Source organism: Rhipicephalus sanguineus, chromosome 2 (genome assembly GCF_013339695.2).
Source record: "Rhipicephalus sanguineus isolate Rsan-2018 chromosome 2, BIME_Rsan_1.4, whole genome shotgun sequence".
Lineage (NCBI taxonomy): Eukaryota > Metazoa > Arthropoda > Arachnida > Ixodida > Ixodidae > Rhipicephalus > Rhipicephalus sanguineus.
Window position 1 is genome coordinate 17,067,593 of NC_051177.1, and position 15,035 is coordinate 17,082,627.

At 44.1% G+C, this 15,035-nt stretch overlaps 1 protein-coding gene and 1 pseudogene across 1 annotated transcript in view; one reads left to right on the forward strand and one right to left on the reverse strand.

Annotated features, from left to right (window-relative positions):
• LOC119382460 (putative bifunctional UDP-N-acetylglucosamine transferase and deubiquitinase ALG13) overlaps nucleotides 1-15,035 on the reverse strand; it is a 60,296-nt gene that overhangs the window by 8,948 nt on the left and 36,313 nt on the right. The window contains exon 17 of the mRNA XM_037650168.2: nucleotides 7,205-7,271. Coding sequence (XP_037506096.2) covers nucleotides 7,205-7,271 — 67 coding nt within the window. The remainder of the gene's footprint in view (nucleotides 1-7,204; nucleotides 7,272-15,035) is intronic.
• On the forward strand, nucleotides 11,035-11,576 carry LOC119382461 (uncharacterized; annotated as a pseudogene).

The window sequence follows — 15,035 nt, forward strand, 5'->3', positions numbered from 1 at the left end:
TATCTATCTATCTATCTATCTAGCCACCTACGTCTGGGTGCTCTCATGGTCACCTCCTTAACTTGGTGTACACCAAAATTGGCACGGGAGGGCAAGAGGATTTGACGAATATGACTGTCGGGTCATCACATGAATAACGTGAAAATCCTGTCGCATACGTCGTCAAACCCTTTCCTCCAGACACGTGTGGTACATACCCATTTACCACGGGCCGTGGTGTAGGGGTATGCGTCATAGGTGATTGACAGTTATACCTACCCAGGAAGGGCGAGAACAGGCATTGGTAACTTAAATGCGAGAGCTTTAAAAAACCTAAATCGGCAGCCTTGACCCGACGAATGGAAAGAATGAAAATTAGGATCCCAGCAGGAATCGAACCCAAGCATTCTGCGTGGCAATCGGGTCTTCTACCACAGAGCCACGCCAGGTCTATAAACTGGTTTGTAAAAACAGCCTATGCAGGCGTAATGTCGTCGAACGTCAATTACGGTTGTTGTGCTGGCTATTTAATTCTACAAGAAAGCAATAAACACTACTTGATACTCCTACGATGTGTACTCCTACGATACAGGCGTCCTATCAGATTACCATCTGTGCTTCCAGTGTTGGCTCCGCTTTTATAGCAGTCAAATAAACATTACATTTGTATTCCTTTGATTCAGCAAGGTATATTGAATCATTGCTCGACCCTTGAGGAATACATTAACGAAAGTTGCGTATGATATTCTCATCATTGCACCGTAAATTGCACTTAGTCCGCCAGAACGACGAAGTGTTGTCTTCGTTTCTTACATCGCTGGGCGATGGACTCATGCTGACCGAGGATGATGCCAGATTGATTGACAGCCGCTTTGTAGACTAGGCTACGTAGGCCACATAGGCCCAGGTAGTCTACGAATACGACAAGCGCCATTCACTGATGTTGGCCTACGTAGCAGTATCCAGGCCTACCAGCCTCGACGGCCTATACCTCACCAACGCGAAGGGTGATTTCGGGTTCCGACATATCCCCAGCTCTGTCGACGAAATGACCAAGGCATCCACGATTTCCAACAGCTTCACTTCACTACACATGGACCCATCGTCACCGCGATAATGACCGGATCCGATAACAAGTCATGACCAGCTCCTGGTGCTCACTGATCACGGTGATGATGACCTTGTTCAAGAACTGTCAAGAACTTCTTCCACACATGCACACGGGTTCGTGAAACGTGCGTGCGTTCTCACGACACGTATAAGCACTACATATCAGCTTACCGCTTCTGGTGTTGGTAATACCCACGTTACTGTTGCCAGCGTTACCCAACTGTAAACAACTGGATATATAACACATATGCGGCTCTTTAACATATATGTGTGCGTATAAAATTTATACAAATCTTTAGCGTCATTTTGTAACATTTCGCTCGGTAATGAAAAATTACCTCAGTCACCTTCACGCTGCATGCTTCGCATTACATCGACTCCCACGGTACGTGGGATCTGCCAAATTTTTATAAAAAATCTGTATTGTCTAAAAAAGAACACCATGTATACTATTTGAGTGATGTGTGGAAAATAAACTAGTTGAAAGTCTGGCACCCTATCCTGTTTTCTCTCGTTTTTCTTCCTCGTTCTCAGTTGTACCACAATTATGTCGTTAAGCTTTTTTTCACAAGTTCAGGTTAACTGCAACATCATTTTGAACCATGGAAGAATTTTTCAAGCAGTGAAGTTGTATAAAAAAAAGGTTCTTGCACGATTCACGCCTGCAGACAAAAGACGCATGGGACAACGATTTTTGGCTAACCGATTAACTCAACTAATCCAGCGTTTTTGTGTCAAAAAGATGAACACGACATAAATGTAAACATAAAGGTGCACGATTTCGCCAACATGGCAGATTAACGTGAACAATTTTGCCTCAACGACAAGACCATTTGCATAAGAAAGAAACGTCATGCCATTTTTGTACTTTCGAAACAACGGGGTTCCTTATGGGGGTATGGTAGGGTAAACGGGTTGTCCTGGTTTTAGCTTTATATCTCAGGAAATGCTCCATATTTTGTTGCAAAATTTACCGTGCTCAATAACCTCTTCAGTCCCAGTGATCCTATTTGGGGCCATTGGTTCGAGCAAGCGCAGCTAATTCTGGAGTTCATAGGCTTTTACGTCCAACTTGAATTTCTCGCGCAGAGAGCATTACTTAAGTTCAACAAGATGGCGCTCTGTGTCGGGCATCTGCGAAGCACAGCGGGTTTTAAAGGGGCTTTTCCCAGCAAACGTCAACTTTTTTGTCCTCGTGGTGAGGTAATTAGATTTTTCTTGAGGTTCTCGTGGTTTATTTTTACCCTGTATGTGTCACATTACTGAAGGGCCTCAATCAAGTTGTAATCAATTTTTAGGCATAATCTGTGTTATAAATTATGGTTGACAGCTATTTAAATTAATAAAATGTTAATTGTTCAAATAAATAATTATCACAAGTTTATGTCTTGCTAATCCAAAATAATTTTTTCCCCTTTTCTTTACGCTCAAGAGCAAAATAAAGAAGTTTGAAATAAATTGACCTAGAATTTCCTTCTTGCGACTGAAGAGGATAAAAATACTTGTGGCCTCCACTCTGTGCAATTTTGACCCTGTAGCTTCTCTTACTCTTTTCTGGTTGAGTACCAAATTTTAGAGTGGTGTACAAAATAAAATGTACCTTCTCTCAGAAACGAAAAACAGTATCCCGATTGATATTGGCATTAACCCCTACCTATAAGGACGGGCTCCTACATTTGCCTCAGAAGAAAAAAAAATATATTGTACTCACTTGTCATTTTTTTTTCTTAATCATAACTTCAACAGTTTTTCAAGTTTTGGGTTCAGACTATTTGAAAGAGATTTAGGTATAAACTGAGCAAATTTCAGCGTGATCGATAGTTTTCCCGAAAAGGTACACCAAATTTTGGAAATCTTCAAAATACTATCTTTTATATTTAAAAATGCGTGGAAAGTGCTCATAACGTAGCAATGACTATGGTACAAAAGCATTTTGGTGGCAAAATTTGCAATCAAAACGCATGACAATGGTAGGAAGTGAATATATTCAACTGAACTAGCCACAGTTATTATAAAAAATATATATACATGCAGAAACAATGATGGATGGAGGCGCAGTCTTTGGCGCAATTTTTGAATGGCTTGGAGCACTCCTATGCTTTCGCCAATGGGTGATTCCACGTAAGATCGAACAAACGATGGCTGGTCGACCTCTCAAATTTATTTCAAAATTTTATATATTATTGCCTGATGAGTGGAAAGAAGAGGTCCGCAATTTGTTTTGCCGCCAAAAATTTTTTCAAACCACAGGAAATCAATAATGACGCAGAGGTGGAGTGGAGCGCTCATCCGCTCTGCTGTTTTTGCCAACTTTTGTTATGAATTGCACAAAATATATTAAAGTTAGGTAGCTGAAATTTATTTACCTAAATATATGCATGTTTTTGCTTCTGCTCAGGTATTTTTAATTTTTACGTGTAGTGTAGATGTTTTTATAAAAAACCTCAAAAATGGCCCAATCGGCAAAATTTTCTTTACTTTGAAGGTCTTTAGCTCAAGAAATCCTTGTGGCAGAGCGACAAAAATTCTGCATTACGTTCTTCGCATGCTTATCTACCAAACTGCCAAATCTTGTATTTATATAACTTTTCTGTAAAGAGATATGATCGGGCTAATTTCAAGAAAACACCGAACAATGGAAACTTCTGACGACAATTAAAAAAAAACCCCATTTTTTAAATTTCTTAAACTTTGTCCACTTATTCTCCTCCACATCAGCTTTCACAATCATTAAAAACATGTTGCATAATGTCGTTGCACTAATAGTTACGGCCCCTCCAATGAGACCCTTAGGCAAGGATGGGCAATTCCGACTTCTTGCCCATCAAGTGTATAAAATGCAGGCAAGATTGAATTTCTTTTTATTAAAATGCCAGCAGGTACCTAAAAAGGTGTCGCCGGCACTGAAGACGTTAATTTTGAAATATTTTGGTCACTGCAGCGGCCACGAGCGCGAAGCTACCGAGTAGGCGCGCGCGCACTCGAGATGCTCGTTGTAAGAGACGGCGCAGTGAGAGCTCGTTCTCGCGTCCTCAGACCGATTGAGTTCGAAACAGCAACACCTCTCGGGTGACTTGAACGCACGTGCACTGGAGCTTCGCTATTCTATCCGCCCTCTGTTCGCATCTCAGCTAGGCGCTGATAACACGGCGGAGGTGGAAGCAAGATGAAAACTCTATAAGGGAGCTATGAGCGCTCGCTTCACGCACGCTGCTGCCACAGAAACTGCGCTGCGCCAGTTGCGATCAGTGGAAAGCATGAATGTGGCGCTCCAGTGGCAAAGCAAAATATGGATTGTCAAAGGAAAGAAAAGCAAAACTATCGGTAACCGGATGCGCTTGTCTATAGATGTCGGCAGCAGACGGCGTGAACTGGCCTCGCGTTCGGTGCGCTGTTCACACTTCATTCGGCGCGGATAGTTCTTGTGCTTTGCTATTACACTACTCCTGTGCGTCTCATGACGAGAAAGTATAGCTCTGAATGAGTCTATTGTGGAGACTACCTTTCGAAGCACAAGAAGCTTAAAGGAGTACTGACACGAATTTTAAAAAATTTCGGATTGTTGGTCTAAATAAAAATACTGGTGTCGAGAAACCTAAAACGACTATTGTGGTGCCTGGGAATGCATCCTATATATTTTAATTAGCGCCACCTTAAAAAGACACTTTCGGTTTCGATATCGAGGGGGTGGCTTCTCAGTGTCGTTTCATAGCAGTGTGTCGTCACGGAGATACAGAAATTCGCGACGTACTAGCGGGAAATCCGTCATCTGCTCGTGGTGCAATAGACAACGATGAGTGAATTGTCGTCCAGTGACCCTGACAGTGATTTCTACGATTTAGGCTGCATGCAGGACGCCGAACTCGCGAACTCGGAGTAACTGTCTTGACTTGTCGGGATAATGTCCTTGCAGTGTGGCTGGCTTGCAAATGCTCAGCGACGAAAACTTCAAAGTCAAATTAAATACTTTATACGTGTTCTCCGACTCCAGTGTGTGGACAGCGTGGACACATGCATACCAACGAAGCAAAAAATGTCCATTTTGCGATGTCTCAAAATCGTGTCAGTACTCCTTTAATTATTGCAAAGAAACCAAAATTTCGCAGAGTTACCGACCTAGACATAAATGCTTTGAAGGAACGTTTAACGCCTGAAAGATCAGTGACTGTCAGTGAGACGGACTACTTGTGCTACGCGTGCTTTTGCTACCACTGCAATGAAAGATCTTCACGGAACGCACAGTTTAACGATGACATTCTTATGCCCCCTGAAAAAGAAATCGACGCAATTAACCAGATCACTGCGTCTACCGGTGCACGTGCGTTCAAGTCACCCGAGAGGTGTTGCTGTTTCGAACTCAATCGGTCTGAGGACGCGAGAACGAGCTCTCACTGCGCCGTCTCTTACAACGAGCATCTCGAGTGCGCGCGCGCCTACTTGGTAGCTCCGCGCTCGTGACCGCTGCAGTGACCAAAGTATTTCAAAATTAACGTCTTCAGTGCCGGCGACACCTTTTTAGGTACCTGCTGGCCTTTTAATAAAAAGAAATTCAATCCTTGCTGCATTTTATACACTTGCTAGGGCAAGAAGCTGGAATTGCCCATCCTTGCCTAAGGGTCTCATTGGAGGGGCCGTAACTATTAGTGCAACGACATTATGCAACATGTTTTTAATGATTGTGAAAGCTGATGTGGAGGAGAATAAGTGGACAAAGTTTAAGAAATTTAAAAAATGGGTTTTTTTTTTAATTGTCGTCAGAATTTTCCATTGTTCGGTGTTTTCTTGAACTTAGCCCGATCATATCTCTTTACTGAAAAATTATATAAATACAAGATTTGGCAGTTTGGTAGATAAGCATGCGAAGAACGTAATGCAGAATTTTTGTCGCTCTGCCACAAGGATTTCTTGAGATAAAGACCTTCAAAGTAAAGAAAATTTTGCCGATTGGGCCATTTTTGAGGTTTTTTATAAAAACATCTACACCACACATAGAAACTAAAAATACCTGAGCAGAAGCAAAAACATGCATATATTTAGGTAAATAAATTTCAGCTACCTAACTTTAATATATTTTGAGCAATTCATAACGAAAGTTGGCCAAAACAGCAGAGCGGATGAGCGCTCCACTCCACCTCTTCGTCATTATTGATTTCCTGTGGTTCAAAAAAATTTTTGGCGACAAAACAAATTGCGGATCTCTTCTTTCCACTCATCAGGCAATAATATATAAAATTTTGAAATAAATTTGAGAGGTCGACCAGCCATCGTTTGTTCGATCTTACGTGGAATCACTCCAATCCACGATTTCACTCCTCAGAGTGTGTATTATTTTTTTAGTAATGAAATAAAAAAATCGCTTTTTGGTCGATCTACCCTACCACACCCCCTTAAGTATTAAACGATTTCATTTTGAGACCACCGTTGGTCGCTGTTGATGTGGCACTCATTAACTTGGTTTGATACGGTGCAATGCGTGGACAGTGTCATGAAACTCGTACACGGCAGAAGCTGTTGAAGATAAACGTATCAGCCGTGGTGTCCATGCTGGCAGAAAACTCATTTACTACACTGCAATGGACGAACAATCTGTTGCCAGCCGTATTGCAGGTGAAAATATTATCGTCACATGAACGTTGTGATGTTGGTAGTGGTGGCACACGAGAAGGGCGGAGTGCAGAGCCTGTTTAGGAAGAATTAAGACATGGGGGTCTTGCACCGCTGTTGCATCGTGAAGAAAGTTATGAAATAATGAGGATCGTGGCTTTTACACTGCTCTTATGCAGAACAAAGACGGAATTTGCATATTCATGCACAAAATAAGTGTATATCAATAACTTGACATGCAATTAAAGTTGGACATTTTTCGGAGCCCTCAAATCCGAATTAACGAAGTTTTATTAGGAGCTTGTGATAACTACCTGTTTTTGTTGAAAGGCCAGCAATACCTTTCCAAGAAGTCATAAAATGGCTTCACTAATGGATCTTATTGCCTCGCAATTCTACACTTGACGGGTTCAAAAAATTTTTGCAGCAGGAGATTTGGAAGTATTGCTGGCCCTTTAACGAAAACGAACATAAGAACTTCAGAATAAAAGCATTGGGTAAGTACACTTACAAATTTGGGGCTTGAAATCGAAGACTGTATGGCTTTCAAACCTTTGCTTCTCTTGGTACATGATTGGCTAGAAAATTTTTCAGAAGTCTTTATCACCATCACTCAAAGCAATCTGCGTGAACACACTAAACACTGTTGTACAACAATATAATATTGTGAAATAGAAAGCTAAGTGTGATTTGCTGGAACACATGCATTCCATGTACTGGCTAGACTTCAATCTAATTTCTGGCCCAGCAATTATAGCAGTTGGAGCAAGTAGATGACAAAGATGAATGTTGTCTTCATTTTGCAGAATCACTCAGAAGAGCTCGCTCATGGAGCACACAAATTATTTTTTGTAACTATGACATTGATCCACCAGTGTGCGGGAACTTTTTGAGCTCAACTAATTGAGAATACTTTTTGCATTCTCAGTTTGTTAACCCTTTACTGCACCTTGTTTCATTTACGCAACATTCAAAGAAATAGCTATTAAAACAAAAGGAAAGCCCGTTTGAAGCTGCCTGTACACATCGTTGAAATTCAGCAACATTGCTTAAAAAAAGGCAACGTTTTGTGTTGCCATAAGTGCTCATCCCGTGCAACTATTTCGAAAACATCCATGGCAGACGTTGCACGTGACATCATGCTGTGATACAGGTAAGTTTTGCCAATTATAAGTGCACTGCCTAACATGATAAAGCACAGGAAAATTTCTTAAGCTCTGCTACACATCCTCCCGATTGTGTAGATTCCAAAAAACATTGTCATCTCATAATAGTTTGTTCCTGGCGACAAAACACTGCTATGCTGTGCAAGTGCAACAACGTGTACATGAGGTGCGTTTTCTCAGAAATGGGAATGGTCCCTAAATGCTTTCATGGCAGAATAATTCATTCTGATAGTGAAGACAGAGACCTTCCGGGTTGACGACGATCATGAATGTAAATACATTTCAATTCAACACGTCTGCAGCAAGTATTTAGGTCGTATGTCCAATTTTTCTAATAGGAGTTCAGTGTATTCACATGCTGCCGTGTCTCTTCGTCCCGGGTGTACTCGTACATCTCTGCTTCTACATCTAAATTTTGGGTCACACCGCTAAAACATAGGAGTTTGATGTATTCACACGCTGCCATGTCGCTTCGTCCCGGGTGTACTCTGACATCTCTGCTTCTACATCTAAATTTTGGGCTACAGCGCTAAAACAATGAGTGTGGTGGTGCTTTATGACACGTTCCGCTCTGCCCGCAATTCCGAGCATCCCTGCCTCTTGTGCCCTCGCGATTTTCTTCCTCTTTGTTCCTTGACCGATCCCGGAATGTGTAAAGAAAGTTGTTCTGCCTGCGCTAAAATTACACAGGCTTCCGTTTCGTCTACGGCTGCATTTAGCTCTATCTTGCCACAAATTTTATTCGCGTTGTTACGATCTGTTTCCTCCTTCAGAGATCCTCCAAGCCATATAACGGGCTAGAAACATCGCCGGAATCATCCTAGGGACCCTACACAAGAGGTTCCTCCCATGCTCCTTGCTCAATTCTAATATTAATAATAAACATATTTTACTCTCTCCTTCAAATGTCCAACCTGATGTGGAAAGGCGCTGCAAGCTTCCTGGCTGCATGAAAATCTGCATGACTTACTTCTAGATATGTGGAAATGAGCTTTGCTTAACAAGCAGGAGCAATTGCTTCCTTTTGTACAACACTACAATATGAGTGCACCCACTCATTGTCACGTGCAAATAAATATTTAAGTTCGTATCGCACTAGTCATCTTTCCCCTTCAACTTGTTCTTTAATTTCTCATTGCAAATTTCAGACGTACCCTTTTTCTGCTTATACAAACTCCAAAAATCCACAAAATTTATTTTTGATGGCAGTACAGCTATCGTTATGCTTCCGTGCAACTCCATGAAAATTATTACAACGAAACAAAAAATCGTGCAGTAAAGGTTTACCGTAAAATTCCAAGCAAGCACCCCCACCCCCTCCCTCCCAAAACTTCCCTGGCAATTACAAATATCCGCGCCGTTCCGGGAAAGCGCCCCCCTCTTTCACCGCTCCGCGACAACGCGCCCAGGCAACAGTGGCCTGCCACATCCAGTTGACAAAAAAAAGATTCCGTGGATTTTCCTACAAATATTGTGTGTTTTTTTTTTGAGGTCCTGCTGGCTGCCATCCAATCCAATCCAATTCTGCTTTGCACTGCAGCCCGATTGCTCCGCGCCATTCGTTGCTTTGTGTTAGCGGTGAGAGGTCAGCTATGCCTATGCAGTCCTACACAGTGGCGAAGAAAATCGAGGTTATTCGATGGCATTGAGAAAACGGAAAGAACGTGCACCAGACGTCTCGACATTTCAAGCACGACCGGAAGCGGATACGGGAATGGGAGAATTTCGATAATTTGCTGCAGCTTATAGGGGTTACTTTGTAACGAACAGATCCGCCTGTGCGAAACTGTCCCGTCTTTGGATCACACCGCGCACTAGAGGAGTGTAGTTACTCGCTACTAGCGCTACGCAGCAGCCCTAACAGTCAGAGCTGGACCCCTAACCCGTGGTTTGCATTGAGTCGCGACCACAGCGGGTTTCAGGCCAGTGGTAACTGAGACGAGTTCTACGCCTGACACAGTTTATTATGCCAAAGTGCCACCAACGCAACAAAATATACAGGTAGGAACGAAGCGGCAGAGAAGTTCCGCACGACAACGTTAAAACAGCAACAAGATGGGAAGCACGCGAGATTGAGAGCGATAAGGCTCGTACTCACCTATTGTGGCTTTGCAGTCCGGCCCTGAGGCAGTAAGTCACCTCACAATAGACTGGGCGTTGCGCAGGGGGTGATGGCGGCTGGGTGGCTCCCGACACGATCGAGCTGTGGCCGTCACCACTCCCCGAGTCGAAAGACGAGCAGCTCCCCAAGAAAGCGGCGCGCGTTCCTTGGGGTCTGGAGAGGAGTCTCTCCCGAAAAGGGCAAGGAAGGAAAATGGGGCATCTCGAATTCGGCCAGGGAGCAGGGCGCGAAGGGCAGCAGGAGCGGCACAGTGTCCTCTCCCACGCAACCCCCCTCGCCGCTAGCGCGATGCCGAGGTGCTGCCGCGTTGAAGACAATGGGTTGCGTGTGCAACCCCACAAGCTAAAATACAGGAAGGCAAAACTTCAATAGAAGCTCAGTAACGGCGCACCAGTGTTCAGCGAACACGTGGACGATGCGCTCTTTGAGTACCTTGAGCGTGAAAGAAGTGCAGGACGTGCCGTCAGCAACCGGATTCTTTCCGAAGAGGCCGTCAAAATTGGCAACAGCATGCAGTTGGGAAACTTCGTAGCCTCCAGCCATTACATAAATCGCTGGAAACAGCAGTTCGGCGTTTCAATGCGCTGCACTATAGAACCAGAGCCAGAAGACGCCCGAGGAACTTTCGGAGGCAGCAAGTGCCTTTTGGGCTTCCGCGAACTCGCTGCGACGGCGCAACGGCTACACCTTATATAACATGGCCAACATGAATCAACGATGGTGCGAATAGACAACCCCGCCAACAGGATGAACAACGTGGTCGGCGAAAGCACCATACGAATTGCGAACACTGGATGTGCCCGGCGAGGCTTCATGGTTTGCCTAGCTGTTTGCGCCACTGGCCACAAGCTCCTGGCCTTCATTACCTTCAAGGAGCAAAGCGGAAAAATTCCAGCCAGGGCCTATGCGAGCCTTCGCATACCAGATGAGAATAATTTTATTTTTTTGATGGGGGCGAGGGGTCACATTGTCGCCTAGTTCGTTTTATGACAACGCTGACTTTGGTTCCCATTTGTAGCAAATGTTCATCTCACCGCCATGAAAAATGGCTGGATGACATTGGAGAAAATGCAAGAATGGCTGTCGAGAGACTGGGGCCCAAACGTCGACGACGTGCAACGCTTACTAGTGTTGGACCAGGTGCCCATCCATAAGACACAAGCCGCCACAAATGCCTTTGAGGAGTACGACACAGACGTGCTTTACGTGCCTGTGGGGTGCACGAGCATCCTGCAGCCTGCTGACGTGTATTGGAATAAGCCGTTCAAGTCCACCTTGCGGAGTTTGTGGGAGCAGTATATGCGTGAGCAAGCGCGAACACCGAAAGGAAACTTGAAGAAGCCGTCGCAGCAACATGTGCTCGATTTTGTTGCCGAGGCGTGGGCCGCTGTACCTGAGGAGACAGTGGCAGGTCCTTCAAGGGATGCGGCATTAGTAACGCGCTCGATGGCTCGGAGGACGGCGACCTGCACAGCGGACTGGCCGATGTTGGAGCTGTGGTGCCAGAAGATTGCGGCGGACTTCAAGCGGAATGCTGCGACCTGTTTTTTGCAACTGACTCGGAGGAGTCTTTCGATGGTTTTGAAAACGATTAAAAGCTACAACAAATCCTGGGCCTAAATAAAGTTCACTGTAATAAAATTTTAATCCATGCCCACTGCGTTTCTTTTTCTGGTGTGAAAATTTTGCTGCCATCTTAAATTTTGGTGCCGTTTCGAGATAGCACCTCCCCACTTTGCCGGCTATTTCGACTTTGTTGGGAGAGGAAGATGGGCTTGCTCGGAATTTTACAGTAGTTAAGCGCAAGAAGTTCTTGGACATGTGTTAGTGTAATGTCGTTTATATATAAGCACACTTTAGTAATCACATTTTGTATATATAAGAGCACTTTTGTATACAGGGTGTTCTTTTTTTTAGACAATACAAATTTTTTATAAAAATCCTATGACACTAAGGCTCCTGTCGTTTTCGCACACAAACTCTACATCGAGGCGGAAATACTTTGCCGCAGTGAAATTGACACTGTTGCGACTAATTAACAAACACTTGTTAAATAACTTTTTAATTATTGACTTGAGGGCAGGTGTTTATGTTACAAAGTTGTAGTGCGTGCTAATTTATGGCATATCTATTTTTTAAAAATCCCAAAAGTTGCATGTAGTTCGAGATATTAGTCATTGGATTTCAAGGGTGAAATCGAAACTGATTGCGCAAGGCGCGCAAGAAGTGCTACCATTCTGCTACGTCAGACCGGAACTACTCATCACAAGGTAGTGACGAAATTTTAATGAAGGCGCACCGCGGCCGTATGTTTTCGTGAAAAGCTGCAATTCATCTCGCTATGCCCACGCATCGCCTTACTTTAGCGCGTAGTGTTTGGTGCTTATATGTTTCTTTCGGAGTGTGCACAAGAAAAGCCCAGTATCAATCTTCTCTTTGTCTGGGAAGCATAAAACTCAGGGGCTGCGACTGCGGCGCTTTTTCATGCAGACAGGCGAACTAGTTTATTGCGCCTCTTTATAGTTTAAGAAAGAAACAGATAAGCATCACCCATTGCACGCAAACATTAAGCTATCTACTCGTGTATTTCAGAATGCTTGCAGATTTTTCTAACCAGATTCTGCTTTGGCGCGCCTTCATTCAAAATTTGTCACTTCCCTGTCACGTGTCGTTCCGGTGTTCCGCCATGCTTTGTGTGTGCCGGGCGGTGTTAATTTCGATTCTGCCCTTGAGATTTGATGCTGAATATCTCGAATAACGTGCAACTTTTTTGATATCTAAAAAATGAGTATGTCATGAATTATCATGCACTACAACTTCCTAATATAAATAACTGCACTCAAGTCAATAATTAAAAAGATAACACGTTTTGTTAATTAGTCACATCGTCATTTCAGCTGCAAGAAAGAATATCCGCCTCGAGCCTGAGTGTCATAGATTTTTTCTCAAAAATCTGTATTGTCTAAAAAAAAAACGCCCTGTATATAAGAAAATTTTGTATTTGGGACGCGACTTGCTCCACCACCACTGCACACAAAGCCGCTACAGCTGGGTATGTTGACTCTCCAACACAGTGCAGAAAAGACACTCGAGGCAAGCTGTTGAGAAACACTGGTTTATTAACCCAAGATGCAGCACAATGTGACAATCACAGGATTGCGGGCCGTACAGGGTAACTCTGCAAGACCTATTGAGTATGCTTGCCTGTGGCGCTATCGGCTACCACACAAGGGGACTACCGAATGCACGAACAAGAAGTCGCCTGCAAAGGCAGCGCATGACTCTCTCGTTGCAGGCGTGCGAGCATCTCTCCCGCGGCAAGCAAGCGCCAGACAGCAGCGAGCTCTGGTGGAGAGGTGGCCAATGGAACGGGCATGGCACAGTGACGTAAGCTAGCGTGCCGTGCAACGTGCGGCACCCGGACGTCTGAACTCCGGATAGAGGAAAGCATGGCTTCGCCAGAAAATAAGGCCTGGCATTGCAGCCCTGACACAACACGCTAGCCAGCACAACACACTAGCTGGGGAATGAGGTGCCGAAAGGGAGGGCGCTCTCAATTCCAACAAGTTGTAGTCTAACTGCTTGCATGATTTCAAACAATGGCGAAGCTTGCACTAGGTCACACAAGGCTTGAAACAGCGAAGCTGGAAGATTTTAAGTCTAATCTGGTTGCTTGTAGGTTGTTGCTAGGCTTTAGCTAGGTGATGCTAGGTAGTTGGTAGGCTACTTCTAAGTAGCTGCTAGGCTCTTGGCTATGTTGTTTTCTAGGTTGCTTCTAGGTCGTTGCTGGGCTTTAGCTAGTTGTTGTTTGGTTGTTTCTAGGTTATTGGCTGTTTTGTTAGACTTAAATGTCCAGCTTTGCTGTTTCAAGCCTTGTGCGACTTAGTGCAAGCTTTGCCATTTTTTTTCTCTCTTCCTTTATATCGCTTTCTTTCTCTCTCTATTTTATGTGTTTCATGTGCTCCACTTTGCCGAGCTGAGTTTTCACTTAGTGCTCGCATCTGCTGTACTCGGTAGTGGGGCTTGCTCAATTCCTGTGGCACATAACCACCTGGCGAGTTCTGCACGACGGAGCACGAGTTACCGATAGCTTAAACAGCTTCACTGTAAAGAGAATGAAGAGAGTGCGTGCCAGTTCATGATGATCATAGTTCATTGTACAGACTGTACACACTAAAGTTTTTACGGCCGGCTTAAACAGCTTCTGTTAAAAAGGAAGACCTTTCAGGGTGCCTTTAAATTGCATTCACAATTCATAACCCTTTCAAGATGTTCATGTCACACATATGGAACAGTGTAAGCATGATGTTGGGAACACATGTGCCCATAGGTCAGCAAACTCACTCATGAGTCGACTCACTCAGACTCAGATCACACCGTGATTCTGAGTCTGAGTGAGTCCGGGTGAGCAATATTTTGGTGAGTGTGAATCCGGGTGAGTCTGGTCGAGAAAAATTTTAGTGAGCCTCAGTCCGAGTGAGTCTGGTTGAGGAACATTTCTGTGAGTCTGACTCCAAGTGAGCCCTAAGCGCAAAATATATTTCTCGAGTGAGTCTGAGTGAGCTCCGCACCTTTTTGCCGATCTGTGGTTCTATCTACTCAATTTCATCATTACTATCAGCCTTATGTGGGCTCACCTTTATACTCCCATCTACTCACACATACTTCAAAGCACTAGTGTTCATATGCCAGCTCAATATTTATTGATCAGAGGTGTGAGTTACGGAGGGGGGCAGGTGCCGTGACCCCACCCCCCCCCAAACTCGTTCACAGGAAATTCTTGGTAAAAATATCTCATGTGAGCCATCTCTTTCAATAAAAATGTCCTTACTGGATTGCAACCACCGATAACTCATATTTGAAGGTACGAGACAAAAAGGCGCCAAATAGAGGACCAATTATTCACGATATTGGTCTTACATGGTCGAAAAAGCTAATTATATACAGTAGAACCCCGCTGTTACGTTCCTCACTGGTGCGTTTTCCCGGCTGTTACGTCGTTTTCCGCCGGTCCCGGCATAGCTCCCATAGGATACAATGTATTGGGAACCCCG